The 22,329-nt window shown below is 42.4% G+C and overlaps 1 protein-coding gene across 1 annotated transcript in view; it reads right to left on the reverse strand.

Annotated features, from left to right (window-relative positions):
* Nucleotides 1-21,634, reverse strand: part of SPAG16 (sperm associated antigen 16) — a 1,450,443-nt gene extending 1,428,809 nt beyond the window's left edge. Inside the window, exons 1-2 of the mRNA XM_077448331.1 lie at nucleotides 21,463-21,634; nucleotides 9,454-9,500 (exon numbers count right to left, since the gene is read on the reverse strand). Coding sequence (XP_077304457.1) covers nucleotides 9,454-9,500; nucleotides 21,463-21,496 — 81 coding nt within the window. The 5' untranslated portion in view covers nucleotides 21,497-21,634. The remainder of the gene's footprint in view (nucleotides 1-9,453; nucleotides 9,501-21,462) is intronic.
* Nucleotides 21,635-22,329: the final 695 nt, after the last annotated feature.

A 22,329-nucleotide genomic window follows, 5' to 3' on the forward strand; every position in this document is an offset into this window, starting at 1 on the left:
ACAATAGATTTCAGTTTTCAGCAGTTTATAGCATAACAAACCAATAGCTGGCTGCTAAGGGTTACTCCCTTTTGCCATGTCTTACATAAAATGTAACATTTCAACTACAGTGTGAACATAAAAATACTGTACATAAACATTATAGAGTATAAACAGAAATGCAGAATTAAAGTATATGTTGAGTCATTTTACATATTTACCTGCAAATCTCTTAAGCCCCCCCCCCCCCACACACACACACACACACACACTTACTAAAGAAAAATCCACTTTGCACTGAAAGTGCACTTGGAAGGAAAATAAAAAAAAAATAGCATATTAGCTTGCACATGGATGAAAAATTAAGCAGAGCTTCCCCTCATTTCAGATCTACCCCTTAGATTTAGAGCGACTGCACTTCCAAGTGCATTCAGTGCAAAGTGGATTTGCCCTTCGTAAAACACATTATATCCTGGCATTCATTTATTCATTTAACTTGTTCATGATAGGAAAATCAGCTTCCATTACTCTGTGAGATTATCACGAGAATTTTAACCACTTGCCTACTAGACTTTCACCCCCTTCCAGCCCAGGTCAATTTTCAGCTTTCAGTGGTGTGGCACTTTGAATGACAATTGTCATGAAACACTGAACCCAAAGATTTTAGGATTTTTTTTATTTATTTTAGACAAATACAGCTTTTTGGTGGTATTTAATCACCAGTTTTTTTTTTTCATTTTTTGCTAAACAAAATTAAAAAAAAGACAGAAAATTACATTTCTTAGTTTCGGTTATAAAAATGTAGTAAATAGTTACATAGTAGGTAAGGTTATAGAAAAAAAAAAAAGACAAAGACAAAAGTCCAAGAAACATTACCGTATACCAAAAGATCATTTAGAGAAAGGGCCCCTATAGACCAATTGTGGTCTCTGCGAAACAAATTTACACAGAGGTATCCTCTCTCTGGAGGTGCCAATGTGAGGAACAAATATTCCTCACTTGTTCATCCTCTGCAAGTATTGTACACTCAATCTCATAGGGCCCATACCTGTACTTCCCATCTCCTGTTTAAAAATGAAGGTCTCCCGCTCACTGTCCCTGGCTCGTATGCCTTTGCAAGACTTTTTGGTTGTAAAATCTTTCCCGAAAATGATTTCTCAGGGCTTTAGCCTCCTGTTCGAAAATCGGCACTATCTGTAATGTTACGACGTGGCCTCAAATATTGACCGACTGGTATGTTTTTTTTTTTGTTTTTTTTTAATCAGTGTTTTTGGATGGTAACTTTTTGTATAAAGCAAACTATTTGTTGCCGTTTCCTTCCTATAAAATTTAGTTTTGATGTGACCATCATCAGTCAAGATTACCGTCAGATCTAAAAACTTTATCCTTACTGCAATCACACGTGAACTTGAGGTTATAATCCAAAACTTCCACAAAATCCTGCAGCTCCTCCTCGGATCCTGCCCACAACAGGTGATGTACCTGTACCAGGACATATTCTTGGACAGGCACACTGACAATGCCCACCTCAACGAACAACCAAGTTTCCCAGTCCCCCAGGTATATGTTGATGTAAGCCAGGGGCCAATAGCAGTGCCCTGGGACTGGCAAAAGAACCTGTCGTTAAATTTTAATTTGTTGTTTTTAAGGAGGAATTCTAAAAGTTCTATAATAAATCTGTTGTGGGGTCTCCTATTAAGCGGTCTACTGCTCAAAATTTTATTAATAGTGTGCAGACCCTGTGTATGAGGGATAGAGGAGTACAATGCCTCTATATATCCAGAGTGACCAACAAGGTATTTGGGGGCAATGTCACATCATGCAAGAAAGTTAACAAAAATGTGAGGTACCCCTTACATATGAAAATTGATTTGACACAAATGGCTGCAAGAGCCTATCAATATGCTCACTCACCTTTTCCGTGCGTGACCCCACTCCCGTAATGATCAGATGTGGGGGGGGGGGGGGGGGGGGGGGGACACGGATTTGTGAATTTTAAGAAGTGTATAAAACACTTGTATTTTAGGGTGATCAACTTTAAGAAACTCAACTGTCTTTGTCAAGCAAGTTATTTTGATGGGCCATATCAATAAGCTCAAAAAGTTTCTTCTGGTCTTACGTAATATTTATATTGGGGATAGGAGTATTCCACTTTCTATTATTTAAGATTTGTTGACTAGGAATGAGCCGAACACCCTCTGGTTTGGTTCGCACCAGAACATCCCAACATGCAAAAAAGTTTGTCCGAACACCGTTAAAGTCTCTGGGGGTACACGAACATGAAGAATCTAAAGTGCTAATTTTAAAGGCTTATATGCAAGTTTTTGCCCTAAAAAGTGTTTAGGGACCCGGGTCTCGCCCTAGGGGACATGAATCAATGCAAAAAAAAATAAAAAGTTTTAAAAACTTCCATTTCTTTGGGAGCAGTGATTTTAAGAATGCTTAAAGTAAAAACAATAAAAATGAAATATTCCTTTAAATATTGTTCCTGGGGGGTGTCTATAGTATGTCTGTAAAGTGGCGTAGCTTTCTCATGTTTAGAACAATACAACAGCAAAATGACATTTCTAAAAGGAAAAAAAGTGCTTGCGGCTGCAATGTATTGTCGGGTCCCGGAAATATACATGAAAATCATTGAGAAAAGCGGCATGGTTCCCCCCCAGCCCATTACAAGGATCTTTGGGTCTGGTATGGATATTAAGGGGAACCCTGCACGCAAATAAAAAAAAAAAAATATGATAGAGATTATATATATATATATATATATATATCTCACACACATACATATACACACACTCCATCATGGGGGGGCACTATATACTCTGAACAGAAGTATATATACACACACTATACGGTCTGCTCTAAATACTCTGCAGAAAATTGGGCCTTAGATGTTGGAGGTGCCAGAACACTAAGTCCTCACAGTTCCTCTTGGTGGACACACGAACGGGCCCCGCTATGAAATATTATATCAAGAATTGTAATTACATGCCCCTGTTAAACAGGGGCAGAACAATTGGGCCTTAGGCAGTGGTGGTGGTGCCACAACACTATAACCTCTGACAGTTGCGCTTGTTGGGCACAGGAACGGGCCCTGCTATGAAATATTAGATCAAAAATTGTAATTACATGCAGAACAATTGGCCCTTAGGCAGTGATGGTGGTGCCCAATACCAAAAATATTGTTGGAAGCTAGCATCATCAAGATTGAGGAGGAATAGGATAGTCACTCATCATAGGCAATGTTCAAGGGATCACACATCCATAGAAAAATCAATCAGTTACATCAGCATCAGGTGCTTGATAGCTGCTGCTGATCCAAGACTGATTCATTTTTATGAATGCGAGTCTAGCAACAGAGTCTGTAGACAAGCGCTCTCTATGATCCATTACAAACCTTCTAGCAGCATTGAATGTACGTTCAGAAAAAACGCTGGATACAGGACAGGCCAGTAGCTCAAATGCATATTAAGCAAGTTCTGGCCAGTGGTCCATCCTCAAGACTCAGTAACCCAGTAGATGGTCTGTTGGAAAGGTCTCCAAGTCTGCCCTTGCCCCAAGATATTCCTGCACCATGTAATGCAGATGCTGGCGATGGTTGCTTGAACCGATCAGACCTTGGCTCGGAGGACTAAAAAAATTGTCTAAAGGGATCGGTCAGCCGGGCACCTTCTCCACCACTCTTCCCGACTGACCGAAGCCTCAGCAATGAATTGTCCAGCACCAGGAAATTGTAACCTCTCAGGGTCTGGAAACGCATTGTACAAACCTTTCTTCATGGCCTCCTGAAGACTTTTCTTCCTCTGCTCCCTCTGTGAAGGCAGGATGAATTCTGCAACCTTACCCTTGTAACATGGATCAAGAAGGGTTGCCAGCCAGTAATGATCCCTCTCCTTGATACCACGAATCCTAGGGTCCTTTCACAGGCTTTGCAGAATCAGGGAGGCCATGCAGCGCAAGTTTGCAGACGGATTCGATTGAGAGTCCTCTGGGTCACGGAGGATGACGTTGTCAGAAACTACCTCCTCCCAACCACGTACAATGCCTTGGGTTTCTGGGGACTGAAAACCATCCCTTGAAGACTGCTGCTGAGCGTTATCCTTGCTGACACAATCTTCCTCTTCTTCCTGTGTGTTTGGCGGGCCCACAGGAATGCCATCTGGATTAAGGGGGTCTTGAGAGGTAAGGAAGTCCTCCTCCCGCTGTTCTGCCTCAAGTGCCCTGTCCATGATTCCACGAAGCATGTGCTCCAACAGGAATACAAGAGGGACAGTATCACTGATGCATGTATTGTTCCTGCTCACCATTCTTGTGGCCTCCTCAAAATGGTGACAGGACAGTGCATGCATCCTTGATCACTGACATGGCGGAAAAAAGCCAAGCTCCCCTGACCTTGTCCTGGTGCCATACTCACACAGCTACTCATTGATGGCCCTCTGCTGCGAGTACAGCCGCTGCACCATTGCCAATGTTGAGTTCTACTTGGTGGGCATGTCACAAAAGAGAAAAAGAAGAAAGAACTCCACACAAACTGAACTAATACAAATAAACTATGAAATTAAAATTAAAAGCTGCTCCCCTCAAAGGGAGCAGCTGCTTGGTATGCAGGCTTTAAGCTTGTGGGGGATGTATATTAGTAAGGGGGCGCTAATAATATTTTACAATACAGTACTTGTGCTCGATAGTTAATAATCAATGTGAACAATAACATACAAACTGTGTTCATAAGTATGTATACAATAAAGTGCTTAATAAATGTGAACAAAAACATACAAAATATAAAGTGCCAATTATTGTGAGTATAATGTGCACCGGTAAACAGCCAGCGGATATATAATAATCCTAGCAGACATAGCACACGCCTGCAGATAAAACAGACTGGGCATCACAGATTGTGTGGAGTTATCTGGACTGCTAGACCATCATCTGCATCATTTTTAAGCATAAATGAACACTATAAATAGATACTAAGGTGGTAGTTACGGCGCTCACCTGTTAATTGTTAGTAGTAGGAATATTGAAGTGGATATTTTTAAAGAGGATATTTTTTTATCTCACTAATATACTACATTTGGCCTAGTAGAAAGGGTTGCCTTCAATCCTATTCTCCAAAGGGAATTTGGAAAAAAATATATTAATAAAAGTAGTTAAAAATGGAGGAAAGATCCAGGGAGGATTTATTTTAACTGTATATGTTTTCTGTTCCATTGGATATGTATGTAACCTTCTTGTATTCACCTCCGCTGCACCAAAAATAACAAGCCGCTCTTTAAATAATGACACACCGGATGTTTTTATTCCTGCCTTTCTCTTTTTATAGAGGAGGAGAGTTGGTGGTTTGCGCAAGCGCCACTCAATTACTAGCCCATTGTGGCATTAAAACTTCCTATTCCAGTAAGGAAAATGGCGTTTATGCGCTCGCGCATGCACCGTAATGGCAGTACACCCTATATAAAGAGAGTGGAGCACCAAGATGGCCGCTCCAGACGACGTCCAATGACGAAACGCGTAGGGCGTGGCCTAAGGTGAATACACTCTCGTATAGCGGCAGCGGATTCAAAATACTCTGTGACCTGGATAAATAGAGGGCTATTTTTTACCTTTTACTGTGTGAGTAATATTTTATGCATTTAATAAAACGCAATTATAAACTGGATTACACTATGTTTGCCCTTTTCTTGCTTCCAATGAGGATAAATTATTGAAAATTACTGGATGTCAACCAGATCAGCTCTGCAAAGCGGCACAGGGGCTCACACTGTGGAGGCGCATTAACCCCTTATGGGGAGAGGGAGCTGGTGAGTGCGGTCATTTGTCTTACACACGGAAGTCGCACCGGTTGCAATCCAGGAATTCACTAACACGGAAGCACACTGTCACTTTCTTCTAGCAGAACTTTCCAATTTGAGCATTACTGTTCTTCTGCCGTGGGTTTTTTATACCAACTTCAAATGTGCAATTAATCGCACACTTCCATTTAGCGATTTTGAAAAAAGTCGCATGCCTCCATCTAGCAATTTTATGAACAAAATAGACTGGATTTATGTACTGTGGCAACTTTAGGAGCACGTGACACTTTTGCACAGCCGACATTGTTATTATGGCACTTTGTTAAGCACGTAGCACTTTTTCTTGTATGGTTTGCACAAACTTATATAAGCACTTTAATATTGCAATAAGGGGTTTGTTTGAGCATCTTTTTGCATATTTGCATATACAAACTTATATAAGCACTTTAATATTGCAATAAGGGGTTTGTTTGAGCACCTTTTTGCATATTTCATATTGGTAGAGATATACACATTCATCTTTTTATTTACCGTATTTGTTTTTCATATAAAAAAAAATTCTTTGGAGGAGAGATATTGTCAACACAGCACTTAATGCAAAGATAATTGTATTTGCATTATACTTTTCACTTTTTTATTTTATTTCTATTTTTACACTTACTCCTGCAAATAATTAGGCACAAGCATTAGCAGGCGGGTTTGCCTGCAAATACAATTAACAACAGGTGAGCGCCGTAACTACCACCTTAGTATCTATTTATGTCTTTCACCTTTTAGGTGAATATATTAGGTAGTGGCAGCCCCTTTCACCATAATACACAGTTTGTTTGCATATTGTTTTTTATCTTTGGTATAAGTTATTTGTCTACTGGTTTTGTTCCATTAGAACAGCCCAGGGTCCTTAGCGCACCTTTACCCCCCCTTTTTCACTTATAAATGAACACTAAACACAAACCATTTGAAAGTGCAATGTGCATCAATGAGATCGCAGTGCATTGCTGTATGATTGGACAAAGCATGCACCTGACATGCATGCTTTGGTCAATCCCAGCGCCCTCTGCTAAGAGAGCCATAATTGGCCAATCATGGCTATGGGGGGCCAAGTCCACACCCCACATTATATAAGGCTGCGTGCATGGCAGCCCTGTGTAGTGTTGTTGGTGTGGACGGAGACATAGGTTGATTCAGATTTCAGCAGCCAGGTTATTCAGTTAGTGGCAATATATATATATATATATATATATATATATATATATATATATACACACACACATATACACATGTGTATGTGTATGTGTATATGTATACACATATACATACACACACACATACATATACACACACACTATTGGGGTTGCTAGGGCCACGTGTTTGGAGTTTCTGGGGGTGTGAAATAAAGGCTTTGTGGATTGTACACACCTACTAGAGTTGTCAAATGGGGGAGGCCCACTGTGCCACCTCCCTCTGTTCCTGCGAGTCCTCCCCTCTCTTTGGGTTAAAAAAACAATTTGTTAGTCTGTGGCTTATTAACATCTGCCCCATCGTCTGACTGGGATGTATAATTGTTTTTTTAAGTCGTCCAAAAAAACTTTAAATTTTCCATTTTTGCAAGTTACTCTCCCTATGTTGTCTGTTCTGACCCCTCCCCTGTTCCTCACCCCCCTCATGGTGGTAGTCCCCATCCTATGTTGTATTCCATTTATATGCCTTATTGGCAGCATAGGCAAACCTGTCCCTCTACAATTTCATATTCTTACTCTTCATTATAACCTATTTTTTTCTATTGACAAACAGATCTTTCTTTTTGTATAAAAGGTTGGATTTTGTCTATATGGGTTTAGAGAATCCAAAGTTTCTTGTATGTCTAAATTAATTTGGAGTAATTGTTGCACATAGAAATCCACTAGCAGTACCACCATAGTACCAACATTATGAGTAGCCAAATAAACAGTTTGGTACATTCTGGAGGAAAGAAGAATGCACTGGTGAGCTCTGCAACAAAAAAGGCCTGGGCGTCTATGGAAGACAACAGTTGGATGATCGCAGGATCCTCTCTATGGTTAAAAAAATAAAAAATAAAAAAAATTTTTTTTTTACAACAGCCAGACACGTGAAGGACACTCTCCAAGAGGTGGGCGTATCACTGTCAAAGTCTACAATCAAAGAGAAGACTTCACGAGAGCAAATACAGAGGGTTCACCACAAGGTGCAAACCATTCATAAGCCTGAATAGAAAAGTCAGATTAGGTTTTGCCAAAAAACATCTTAAAAAGCCAGACCAGTTCTGGAAAAGCATTCTTTGGACAAATGAAACTATGATTAATCTGTACCAGAATGACAGGAAGAAAAAAAAAAAGTGTGAAGTGTGAACAGCTCATGATTCAAAGCACACAACGTCATCTGCAAAACATGGTGGAGGCAGTGTGATGGTATGGGCATGCATGGCTTCCACTGGCACTGGGTCATTGGTGTTTACTGATGACATAAGCAGCCGAGATATACGGTCAGCCCAGATTCAGCCTAATGCAGCAAAGTTGATTGGATGGCACTTCACAGTACAGATGGACAATGATCCAAAAAGAACACACACACACACACACACACACACACACAGCAAAAGCAACCCAGGAGCTTTGGAAGAAAAAGAAGTGGAATATTCTGCAATGGCCGAGTCAATCACCTGATCTAAACCTAATTGACCATACATTTTTACAAAAAAAAGGGGGAGGGGGGAAGCAGTTTCACCTAAGAAGAGCAGCGAGAGAACCGTTGCTTGATTCAAAAAAGGTAAATTTTATTATGTATCAAAAACCACTATAATTATATAGCACAGCAAACAGATCAAAAATCGTGGACCACAACCAATTAAAATAAGACAATGTTGTCTAATTAAAAAGAGGGAGGATGTGCAGCTGCACACTTACTTACATTCATCATACAATTCAAGCTAAACATGCACACCTTTGGAAAAAAGGCCTAAAAAAGGCTATTATACAAAGGGGCATTCCGCTGTATAGAGTTTTTTTGGTGATGTGTAAGTATTAATATCCAAAGCTCAAAAAACGGGCACCATGGAAGACATTGATTAATATGGCAGACTTATTCATCATCATTGCAGGTTCATTTTGCTTGCTGAAGGCAAAACTAAAGGCAGAAAGACCCAAAAACAAAGAACAACTGACGACAGTTGCAGTTAGAGCCTGGCAAAGCATCAGAAAGGAGAAAATCCAGTCTTTGGTATTGTTCATGGGTTTCAGACTTCAGGCAGTCACTGCCAGTAAAGGATTCTCAACAAAATATTAACATTTTATTTATGAATATATTCACTTGTCCAATTACATTTGAGCAACTAACAATGGGGGAAGTGTATAAAAATGGTTGCAGTTCCTAAAATTTGTACTTGATATTTATTTTCCTTAAAGCTGAACGTCTGCACTTAAAATTCATTTGGATTGTTTCATTTTAATTTTATTATGGTGGCATACAGAGCCAAAAGTATACACATTGTGCCTGTGTCCAAATATGTATAATTATATATATATATATATATATATATATTTCAGAAGGTGTTTTACATGGTAAAGGTTCAAATGAATGTGAAGCTTTTACATACAGTATTTGTTGATTTATGAAATCTTTGTGAAACAATAAAATAAAGAATGCACAGAAAAAAGCCACCACTCACCTCTTCATATTGGTAGCCATCTTCAGATCCCTCAGTGATGGTAATGTCTACAGTGGTATTAAGGAACTAAACCAAAAGAAACTATATAGTATTTTCTATGTTATAGTCATTAATATAGAGAGACGTCCTATATGTTAGTATACTATTGTCAGGACAGACCAAAAAAAAAGGAAAAATTATTGCTCAATGATAGGTAGGAGTTTCTGCACGTTGTTCTTTGTCTTTTTAAAAAGTAGAACAATATGCTACACCACCCACCTTGTAAATATACTCACCCAAAAAAAAAATCACTATCTAAAATATATTTTTTTTACGTTTTTCTATGCCGTCATAGCATGCGATGGCAAAGCTCTGTCTTCATCCCCTGTGCATCTGTGGAGGGCCAACAACACAGCCCAGTTCATCTTGTAGAGTAGTGGTGTCACCTGCCAGGGTCTAAAGCTCTAAAACATTGTTAGCCAGAGAGTGTTCATGCCCACCAGCCATAGAAAAGTGAAATACAGAGTTTTTCAGTCACCTGACCACCGAAAAACTTTAAGAAAAAAAATAAAAAAAGGTAGAAGGAAGAAGAATTTATTTTTTCCCCACTTAAAAAAAAGTGTTGGTGGAAAAAAAAAACCAAAGTGGCCCATCAAATTTGCCCTTAACAGAGATTTCCATTCACACTTGAGCATTTTTCTGCTTGTTTCCTTACGACTGATCAAGCCTTACTATATAGAATCCCATTCTCTTTAAGTGTCCCTGTTCACACTTGTGAAAGTACATGAGCTTTTCCGAAATTGAATTTTTGATCCTACTGACTTCAATGTGAATGACTGTAAATGTGTTTTCATATATTTTTACCCCTCAAAAATGCCTTTCCTCCTCTAGAACTGCTTTCTTCAGGAAACACCTTAAGTTTGATAGACATATACAAGCAAAAATGATTGTAAACACCTGTAAATATGCGTATAATATGCCTGAAAAAAACAATTAAAAAATAAAAATAAAATCAAAATCAACAGGAATATACTCTGCCCAGGTGTGAATGCAGTTTTAGACAGTTGTCTCCCTTCACCTCCTGTAGCAGTGAGATGGTTGTAAAATTTCAGGCTTCTTATCACTGTATAGGGGATAAGGGGTCATAGGGGAATCATGCAAACTTTTTTCCTGCAACCCATGGGTGCAGGAAAATAATTTGCACCATGTATGCAATGCCTTAGTCTAACCCTTCCTCACTGCATCAAAACAATGGCTATAAATAAAACATAGCATGCAACTTATGAAATCATACAGTGAACCTACATCACCAGTCCTGATTCATGAGACAGGTAAAATGTTTCAGACAAATGGTCTGTGTTCTCATCTTGTATGTAAATAACTTGGTTCCATCCTATTTTGCATCAGGATAGTGCCAAATTGATTAAATGAGGGTGCCTGTGTTTCGTCACATATGGAGACCCATCACATTTGGCTACCCGCTGTACTGCACATGCGCGCCGCCGCCATAGGTGTTCCCACACTGTGGCGATCTGCTCTTGCACAGAATTTTGTGCCCACACCCCTGAGCCAAGGTTCAAGCCCCAACATCCAAGTGGACATAGAGTTAGATTATAATTATGCCGAGCGAAGCGAGGGCGTGCCCAAAGTGTGGCGAGAACGTTGCGAACCCATGAGGGGCCCTGTGGCAAAGTGGTGTCTTACAACAGTGTTGGAAAGCATATGGCGGCGTCGTGCATGCCCATTCCAGCGGGTAGCAAAATGTGACGTGACACCTGGTCTGATAGTCATATGATGATCATGTGCTTTGTTTACAATCTCCCCAAATTTACCATCAAGCTCAGCTCAGGAGATTTCAAAGGCAGCAAAAGCATTGCGAATTCAAGAAGTAAGCTCTTTGTATATGGTCTACATATATGTTAATTTGGCAACTCCAAAAGACAATTTTGCAAGGAATAAAAGAACTGTTTAAATGGTTAATTATCTACAGCTAGAGTCTTTTTAATGTGATAATAAAGGCCGAGATAACATATTTTTATCTGTATTTAGCAAAACATGTATACCTTGTTCATTTACTCAAACAAAATTTTTCAGGCATTATGTACAGTTCTAAAGCTATTTAGAATTTGGAAAAAAAAAAATCTAATGAAAAACAAAAATGCTATCTATCTATTGAATCATGATATTTTGGGAAGAATGAACTATTTGATGATAAAAAAATAATTATACAAAATTTAGAGCTTCAAAGCAACTCACACAAATGTGTAATTTCTTCATTTACAGTGTGATAATCTCCGTGCTGAGATCATCTGAATGCTAGCAAGCGGACAACAAACAGCACTTACTGCCTATAACAGCTAAATGAGCTCGCGCTGTCTAGCACCTGTGCTTTACACCATGCAGATGGCAAAACTGTTGCTTATCACAAGAATGCAGTAAATAGAGTAATAACATGTTTGAAATGGAGAACACTGAGGATTCTGAAGAGCGTAGCCTACAATTAGAATTCATTTTGTGATTACAACTGTTCCGTGATGAATCGTCTTTATAAAAACGTAGTGGGTATTGCTCTGTACCCTGGAAATGTCTATCTAAGAAGAATCTATTGATGCTTGTATGGACTTGGCAAGACTCAGCGTTTATAGAGAACAGAGCTTACAATTGCTTTCTCACTGCATCATTCAAATAGGATTGAAATGGAACACTTGCCAAAGTATTGCAGGAAAATAGTCCTGTTTAACATCACACTATGACCGTGTACGCACACGAAAAAGTATGTGAACCCCTTGGAAAGAACTGGTTTTCTGCTAGAATTTGCCATAAAATGCGATGTGACCGGATCCTCATCTAAGTCAGAACAAGACAAACACAATGGGGTTATTTACAGGAAGGCAAATCCACTTTGCACTGCAAGTGCTCTTGGAAGTGCAGTCGCTCTAAATCTAAGAGGTAGATCTGAAATGAGGGGAAGCTCTGCTGATTTTATCATCCAATCACGTGCAAGCTAAAATGCTGTTTTTCATTTTCCTTGCATGTCCCCCTCAGATCTACAGCGACTTTACGTCCAAGTGCACTTGCAGTGCAAAGTAAATTTTCCTTTAGTAAATAACCTCCAATGTGCTTATTCAGACAACACAAATGATTCAAATTTCTTGTTTCTTTGCTGAACACACCCATTAAACACTTGTGGACTGCCTAGATCCTGATCTGACACTTCTGGGTCTGAGGCCTGTGCCACCAGCAACCCACTCCCATCACACACAGAGGGAGCCCAGCAGCGGGTACTGTGGACCTGATGTCTGCCAGCACCTGCTGATTAGATAGTACACATGCATAACACATGCAGAACAGCAATCTATGTAAACAAAGCAGATTACCGTTTTATCAGAAGGGAAGGTATTGATTCTGTGTGTTCCTGCAAAGCAGTAACATGGATCAATGCCTTACCCTACTCAAAGCACCTCCTACACCAGTGATTCTCAACTAGGGTTCCTCCAGAGGTTGCTAGGGGTTCCTTCAGCATTGAGCAATTTCTGCCTCTCAGATAAGTTCCCACTGACACCTTTGATATTTTTAACTATCTATAAGGAGGTAATTCTTCCCACTGACCAGCACACTAATGTATCATGAGTTGTAGATTTCTAATTTTTAGCAGGGGTTCTCTGAGCCCGGAGAACTATTTCAAGGGTTCCTCTGTGTTGAAAAGGTTGAGAAAGGCTGTCCTACACAGTGAGAAAGCACAGGCTAGGCACATAGTTAACCCTTTCATCACCCCTGCTGTTAACCTCTTTCCCAGCCAGTGTTATTAGTACAGTGACAGTGCATATTTCTTTAGTCTGATCACTGTATTAGTGTCGCTGGTCCCCAAAATGTTTCAAAAGTGTAAGTCAGGTGTCTGATCTGTCTGCCACAATATCGCAGTTGCACTGATCATCGCCATTACTAAATAGGTTTAACCCCTTCACAGTTATGCAACAAAATTTATGTTCCAGACATATAACAATTACTAGTAAAAACAAATAAAAATATCCCATAGTTTGTAGACACTATAACTTTTGTACAAACCAATCAATATGCACTTATTGGGATTTTTTTTTTTTTCACCAAAAATATGTAGCAGAACATTGGCCTAAATTGATGGAAAAAAAATAGATTTTTTTTATAAAAAGGTATGTTTTATAGCAGAAAGTAAAAAATAGATTTTTTTTTCTTTCAAAATTGTGGGCTTTTTTTTTTTTAGTGCTTATAGTGTAAAAACATAAAAAACACAGAGGTGATCAAATACCACCAAAAGAAAGCTCTATTTGTGGGGAAAAAAAGTGCACTGTCCCACGATCACGCAATTTCAGTTAAAGTAACACAGTGTCATATTGCAAAAAATGGCCCAGTCATAAGGGGGTAGATTCCCCAGAGGTTAAACATTCACAGTGCTGTAGGAAAAAGTAGATGAACCCACAGACTAATTACTTCAATGGAAGCTGATTGGAGTCAGTAGTTTGCACACCTGGGATCTAAATGAGTTGGGAGGTATGGTTAAAGCGGTTCTTCACCCTAAAGGGGAAGTTCCGCTAGTATTATCCCTCCCCCCCTCCGGTGCCACAATCGGCACCTTTCGGGGGGGAGGGGGGTGCAGTTACCTGGATAATCCAGGTAACTGCACCCACTTCCGGCCAGACCGCCGCATGGCTCCGCCCACCGCCGCATGGCTCCGCCCCCCCCCCCGTTGTGTTCTGGGAAACACACAGTTCCCAGAGACACAGCGGGGAACCAGCGCAGCGCGACTCGCGCATGCGCAGTAGGGAACCGGGCAGTGAAGCCCTCTCGCTTCACTTCCCGATTCCCTGACAGAGGATGGCGGCGGTGGCTGCAGCGAGACGAGCGATCGCTCGTCATCTGCCGCCGACATCGCTGGAACCTGGGACAGGTAAGTGTGATATTATTAAAAGTCAGCAGCTGCAATATTAGTAGCTGCTGGCTTTTAATATTTTTTTTTTTTGTGCAGCTCCTCTTTAAGACCCCATTCACACCTGAGCGTTTTGTAGCTTGAAGCCTGAAGCTACAAAACGCTAGAGGGGAAAAAATCTATTATTCTCAATGGAGATGGTTCACATCTCCACTCCATGTCACCTGAAGCCGAACGCCTGAAGCTCAAACAAGTTCCAGACCCTTTTTTGTCTCTCGAATCGAGCATATTTGGGCGTTTTTCTTCTTTTAACATTGGTGACCTTTTGCCCTGCACAAAATCGCAGCGAATCGCGGTAAAAAAATGCCGCAAAATTGCCGTAAATTTGTGCGATTTTCTGCTTGAAAACGCTACGCTCAGGTGTGAATGCAGCCTTAGAGCTGATTAAAAAAATAAAAAAAATAAAAAAAGGGAAAAAAACAAACACTCAAACCTTTTAAGATTGCCGTTTACTAATAGGTAGCATTAGCTGATGTGAACCATGCCTTGCAAAAAGAAGCTCCCTGAAGATGTTCAATAAAAAGCAGCTGATCTGCATAAAGGCTGGAAAGGGATAAAAAGCAGCCTCGATGGGGTTTATTTAGACCCCTTTCACACTGGGGCGTTTTTCAGATGTTTTTCAAGCGCTTTAGCGTTAAAAAAAGCACCTGTAAAGCGCTTGAAAGAAGCCTCATTTGCAGTCCCAATGTGAAAGCCCAATTGCTTTAAGAGTCCTTTCACAATGTCAGCGCCCGAAAAACGCTCGAAAAGCGCCGCTTAAACTAGCAGCGCTTTACCAGCGTTTTTCGAGCGTTATTGGGGCGCTTTTAACCCCTGCTAGTGGCCAAATAAAGGGTTAAAAGCGCCCACAAAACACTGCTGCCAATAGCGTTTTTCAGGCGTTTTACAGGCGCTTCCCATTGATTTCAATAGGAAGGGGCGCTTTAGGAGCGGTGTATTCACCACTCCAAAAGCGCTGCAAAGAAGCTGCTTGCAGGACTTTTTTTGAGGCCCTGCCAGCGCAGCGCCTTGGTGTGAAAGCACTCGGGCTTTTACATTGGGATTGCAGTTGCAGCTTCTTTCAGGCGCTTTTTTTAACGCTAAAGCGCCTGAAAAACACCCCAGTGTGAAAGGGATCTCGGTGTGAAAGCACTCAGGCTTTTACATTGGGATTGCAGTTGCGGCTTCTTTCAGGCGCTTTTTTTAACGCTAAAGCGCATGAAAAACGCCTGAAAAACGCCCCAGTGTGAAAGGGGTCTTACTAAAACTGGAGAACGCAAAATCTGGTGCCGTTCTAGATAAAAAACAAAAAAAACTGGAAGCGGATTGGTTTTCATGTCAAAGCTTACCTGAATAAGCTGAAGTCCAAGGCCGATTGGCTACCATGCACAGCTGCACCAGATTTTACACTCTACAGTTTTAGTAAATCAACCCCAATGTGTTTAGGCTGCCATCAGTCAACAGATAGACAAATTGTCTAAAAATAGAGGCACTGTAGTACTGTGACTAGTCGTCCTAAAAGTGGGCGCTCAGTCAAGATGATTCAAGGCCAAAGAAGAATCCTCATTGGAGGTAAAGAAGAACCCAAGAATAACAGCTAAAGGCATTAAAGCGGGAGTCCGCCGTTTTTGTTTTTTTTTAAAGCCAGCAGCTACAAATACTGCAGCTGCTGACTTTTAAAATAATGACACTTACCCGCCCAGCGCGCCCGCGATGTCGGCACCCAAAGCCGATCTCTCGATCGTCTCTCGGGGTGCTGCCGTCGCCATCTTGAGTATGGGAATCAGGAAGGGGAGCCTTGCGGCTTCATTTCCCGGTTCCCTACTGCGCATGCGCGAGTCGCGCTGCGCAATAAGGATGGTCCCCGCTGTCTCTGGGATCCATGCGTTTCCCAGCAGGCAGCGGGGGACCTTCGGAAAGGGGCGTAGATTCTGCGGAAAGGGGCGTAGCTTCTGCAGAAGCAACGTCGGAAGTGGGTGCAGATACCTGTACTGTACAGGTGCCTGCACCCCCCTCCCCCCTGAAAGGTGCCAATTGTGGCGCCGGAGGGGGGGAGGGTTCCAATGAGCGGAAGCTCCACTTAAGGGTGGACCTCCGCTTTAAGACATCACTGGAACTGGCAAACATCCCTGTTCATGAGTCTACCATAATTAAAGCAGAGCTCCACTGAAAAGGGGAAGCTCAACTTATTTGCCTCCTCCCCTGCCACATTTGTCACCTTTCGAGATGGCAGCAGCAGCACCCGAGAGCCGATAAAAAAAAAAAAAAAAAAAAAAAAAAAAAAAGAAAAAATGGGTCGGGTGAAGACATCCCTGGATTTGTGGACAGGTAAGTGTCCTAATATTAGAAGTCAGCAGCCCACGAAATTTGTAGCTGCTGACTTAATTTTTTCTAAAGAAGCATGCAGCTCCGCTTTAAAGTGGTTCTAAAGCCTTAGACCCCTTTCACACCAAGGGCGTTTTGCAGGCGCTATAGCGTTCAAAATAGCGCCTGCAATCCGCCCTCAAACAGCTGCACCATTGTCTCCAGTGTGAAAGCCCAAGGGCACTGGTAGGACATCAGGAAAAAGTCCTGCCAGCAGCTTCTTTGGAGAGGTGAAATCAATGGGGCAGTACGGCTATACCGTAGCAAAATGCCGCTATTGCGGCACATTGTGGGTGGTTTTAACCCTTTCTCTGCCGCTAGCGGAGGTTAAAAGCTCCCCGCTAGCGGCAGAAATATGCCGCAAGTCCGAAGGTAAAAACGGCACTAAAAATAGCAGCGTTTTACCTCCGACGCTATGGGCGGCACAGTGTGAAAGGGGCCTTAAGGTTTTTTTTACTTTGTAAAAGAGATTGTACATTCTGTATATAACTGTATTCTCTTTTGTATGTATTGCACACGGCACTAATAATGTGTGGATTACATGTTTGCATTCTCTTGAGTACTTTTGAGTACTACCTTATTACCATAAAAGTAATGTGTAATTGTAATATTTGTGTGACACTTACATAATCGTGTGTATAAAAAAAAAAAAAAACGTCAATTGTGACGAATAATCAAAATAGTTATTTGGAAAGATGCCAAGTGCATCTTTTTGTGTCTGTTCCCTACTGCAGTAGTTATTAATTTGGAATCACACATCAATACGGGGATAAGGGTTGCCCATCTAGATCAACCTTAATGCATTCTATTCATTAAGGTAAAAAACCTTCTGTGACTGCTATCCCCCCAGTCCACCCTTATACTTACCCGAGCCCCATTACGATCCAACTTTGTACCTGAGAGCAGTGTCACTCTCGGCTCTGTCCCTCATCACATGGCCATTGGCTCCTGCTGCTGTCAATCAAATTCTGTGATGCGAGAGTGGGGGTGATCTAGGATGCAGGCAGTGGGGGCCTGTTTGAGTGCCCCCATGGGAAGTGCCTTAGGCCCCTTTCACACTGGGGTGGTGCGGGCGTCGGCAGTAATGCGCCGCTATTTTTAGCAGCGCTTTACCGCCATTTTAACAGCGGTATGTGGCCGCTATTGGGGTGGTTTTAACCCCTGCTAGCGACTAAAAAAGGGTTAAAACCGCCCCGCAAAGCGCCGCTGCGGTATAGCCGCATTGTCCCATTGATTTCAATGGGTAGGAGCTATTTAGGAGTGGTGAATACACCGCTCCAAAGATGCGGCTAGCAGGACTTTTTTCACCGTCCTGCTAGCGCATCGCTCCAGTGTGAAAGCCCTCTGGCTTACCCACTGGAGTGAAAGGGGCCGGTTTTTCAGGCGCTATTTTTAGCGCTGTAGCGCCTGAAAACTGCCCCAGTGTGAAAGGGGCACTCACTGAAGAGGAAGAGCCAGGAGTGCTGGCAGGGGACCCGAGAAGAGGAAGATTAGGGCTGCTCTGTGCAAAACATCTGCACAGAGCAGCAAAGTATGTTTATAAAAAAACAATCAAAGCTTTACGGACATGAAATATCAACAAAGCATTTCCCTCTATAGAACGCACTTGTCTCTACTGGGAGCAAGTAGTGTCATTTCTGTCTGCTGCTTTGTTTCCCTGCCATCAGCGAGAATCACTTCTTATATGTTTTGCCGACACCAAGATTAAAAAAGGTAATGGGGAGGGAGCTCCAGCTGATTGACAGCCTCAGCTCTGTTCCTGTGTGCTGTGTGGAGGAGGCCCTCAAATCAGCTCTCAGAGCTCTCCTCATGGAGCTCTGCAGAATGTAATTTCAGTTCTCCATCCCTTTTTTTCCTGACAGCTCAGGTAAGCTTTATAAATTCTGGAATTTGAAGGATGAACAGAAGACTGCAGATAAACAGGTACAACATATGTAGGAGAATTTGTTTCATCTTTGTGTATCATCTGAGGCCAGTCACTTCACTGGGCATATGTAAGGGATCACAACCATTTTAAGCCTTTGAACAGTCAGGGTGTCCATGGCAGAGCAACATGGAGGACGCCTCTGCTCTCAAAAAAAACAAAAAAAAAAAAAAAAAAAAAACACACACATTGCTGCACGTGCACGAGGGTCTCGCAAACTCAATTTTCTGCAGCAGCCCACGATCGTGAGACAGAGAGGCAGAACGGGGAGATTGTAAGGCATTTCCCTGTTCTGCCTAGTGACATGACAGGGATATACTGCTCCCAGTCATTGGGAGCAGTGATCGCTGCCATGTCAGTGGTAGCCCATCCTCCCCCCCACAGTTAGAATCACTCCCTAGGACACACTTAACCCCTCGATCGCCCTCCTAGTGTTTAACCCCTTCCCTGCCAGTGTAATTTATACAGTAATCAGTGGCTATTTATAGCACTGATCGCTGTAAAAAAAAAATGACAATGGTCCCAAAATAGTGTCAAAAGCGACCGATGTGTCCGCCATAATGTCGCAGTACCGATATTGTTTTTTTTTCCCCAAAATTGTCACTATTTTTTGTTTATACGCAGAGGTAATCAAATACCACCAAAATAAAGCTCCATTTGTGGGGAAAAAAGTTTTTTGTGTGGGTATAACGTCGCACAACCGCGCAGTTGTCAGCTAAAGCGACACAGTGCCGAATCGCAAAAAATGCTCTAGTCAGGAAGGGGGTAAATCTTTCCGGGGCTGAAGTGGTTATATTAAAAAAAACAAAAAAAAAATTTTTGACTACACGTTTTTTTCCAGTGTTTACTGCACCTATTCTAGACTCAACCATTTTGGTCATACTAGCTCAATGTGACATTGCTTTGAAGGAGATTTTTTTCTCTCCATCCACTACATTTTCCTCTTAGTTTTTTTACTGCAATGGCCCCTGCGACTGTGCTTTCTAAAAAAAAAAAAATAATGCTGTATATACGTTTACAGAGCAATGATCTGCGCTCATTGACCCGCTGCCTATCTCCTCTCCTGGCCCGACAGATGCAGCAGGCGGGGCTGCCTCTCTTCTCCAATGAGCGCAGATCAGTGCTCTGTAAACAAGGTATATACAGCATTATATTTATACAGCACAGTCACAGGGGGCCATCACAGTAAAAAAAAAAAAAAAAAACAGATTGTATTACAAATAAACAGTATTTTGAGTAGCAGGACGGGAGGGGGCAACACAGACATGGAGCTGACAGGTAGAGAGGGGAGGGGGGGAGAGGACACAGAAGACAGAACAGGCTGCAGATGATGTAAGCTGACAACGGTGTCAGGCCTGCTATATCATGGTCAGCATATGGGGGGGGGGTAGAAACTGGCAGGATCAGCCAGGTCTTACAGGTGATAGAGGGGCCCAAATTACACAGCACAAGCACTGTGCTGTGCTGTATAACATGCTCGCCTCCATGCCATGCTCGCCTCCACAACATTTCCAAAGCCTCTCCAATCCTACGAAATGCCTTACCCCAATCTGTCCGCTTATCTCCTACTCTATTATCTTTTAGATGATCCCTGAAAACCCTTCTCTTCAGAGAAGACAACCCTACCCACACTTAACAGCTGTAGTGTCATTTTCTCCATCAACTCATCCCCCACAGTTATTACTGTTTGTTTCCACTTGACCCTCCCTTCTAGATTGTAAGCTCTAATGAGCAGGGCCCTCTGATCCCTCCCGTATTGATTTGTATTGTACGTGTACTGTCTGCCTTCATGTTGTAAAGCGCTGTGCAAACTGTTGGCGCTATATAAATCCTGAATAATAATAATCATAATATTATTATTATTGGACCACTATCTTTATTTTATTTTTGTTAGGTTAACAAATGCTTTAAGGTAAAAATAAAAATCCAAAAGGTAAAAATGTCTTAGCAGTAGTATAACCCACTCACCACCCTATATACTTACCCAAGTCCTATCTCGATCCAGCGCTGTGCCCGTCTGCAGCTGCACTGATCTGTGTTCCTCTCCTCACAGGACACAGAGGCAGCCATTGGCGCTTACTGCTGTCAATCAAATCTTGTGAGCAGACAGCAGGGGGCTGAGTCAAGCTGTGCTTTGAGTATCCATTGACACACACAGCCCAGAACTCAAGAGCAAGCCTGCAGGTGTACCCCTATAGCAAGTCGCTTAATATGGGGACACGCACAGAAGAGGAGGAGTGGAGATCACTTGTGGGGACCCCAGAATAGGAGGTGCAGGGCCACTTTGCACAATACCAATTGCACAGGGCAGGTAAGTATAACATGTTTATTTTAGAAAAAAAAATAAGCCTTTACAAATCACTTTAAGAAACAACGGAACCCCCCCCCCCAAGCATTTGTTGCGGCGGGTGTGGGAAGGAAATACGACGGTCATTTTCAGATTAAACATCCCTGAAGAAAAGCAGGCCCATGTGGTGCTGACACAGCGCTGTCATTGCCTGTCCTTGGTGTCAGATGATTTGTATGAGAGAGAAATGACCTGTACTAGGTCAGGGGGCTGTGTGCTGGGATTGCAGGGATTGCAGCATCATGGAGTCCAGGAAGGGAAGGAGGCATTAGGTTTACATTGCAGTCATCACATTCCCACTGGAAGCTGCTGGACTCAGCAATGATGAGCATATCCCCGCCAGTCACATTCAGCCAAATCCCCCCCCCCCCCCCCCCAGTCCATGCAGCCCCGTCAGCCGCCCCCCTCCACCCATGGCCCGGTAACCGTGCCCCCACAAGCAGGGTAGGATACGTTCCAGGTAGTATTCGTCTCTGTCCCCTTCCATGGCTGCAGGTGCACGAGTTGCTGCGGTTGGAGTCTCTGCGTTGCCAGGTAACCGCTGCTGCTTCCACAATCTCGCGAGACGTCTTCCCGGAAGAATATAAGCGAGCAGGAGGCGTTCTGTAACTATAGCAACGGAAGACGCGTCCTGACAGCGGCATGTTCGCTCCGGAAAATGGTGAACAGCTATTGGAGATAACGTTCTATCTTCGGTGACGTCAGCAGTTCTTTCCCAGTCCCAGATTTATATCTGATCTGCTTCTTTTTTTTATTTTTTTTTATTCATGCACTTTTTTTATCCATGCACACCTGAGCTCAAAAGTGCTGCTTGTCCAGGCGTTTGCGTTTTTTTTTCCCTGTGCCTCTAAACTCCCCTCTATGTTAGGTGTCCATGCACCCTATATAAGTGTTTCCAGGAGTTTAGAGGCAGCAAAAACACGCACCAAAGTCACGTCCAGGAGAGGAACTTTTGAGCATAAAAACGCCTGATGTACCCAAGCACTAAGCGCATTTAGCACTTGACTGTTTTTTTTTTATTACAGTGGCATTCACACTGGAGCGGTGTGCTTGCAGGATGGTCAAAAAAGTCCTGCAAGCTGAATCTTTGGAGCAGTGTAAGGCCGCGTACACACGGGCGGACTGTTCGCCCAACTTTGTCCGCTGAACAGTGTTTCAGCGGACAGTCCGCTCGTGTGTGGGCTTCAGCGGACAGTTTCAGCGGACAGTCTGACGAACAAAGTTTTTCGGAATTCTCGTTAGACTGTCCGCTGAAACTTGGTTTGAGCGGACAGTCCGCTCGTGTGTAGGCTTGTTCATCAAACTAAGTCTCGCGCATGC

This window comes from Lithobates pipiens, unplaced genomic scaffold (genome assembly GCF_037356315.1).
Source record: "Lithobates pipiens isolate NorthernLeopardFrog02 unplaced genomic scaffold, aLitPip1_a1.2 Scaffold_22, whole genome shotgun sequence".
Classification (NCBI taxonomy): domain Eukaryota; kingdom Metazoa; phylum Chordata; class Amphibia; order Anura; family Ranidae; genus Lithobates; species Lithobates pipiens.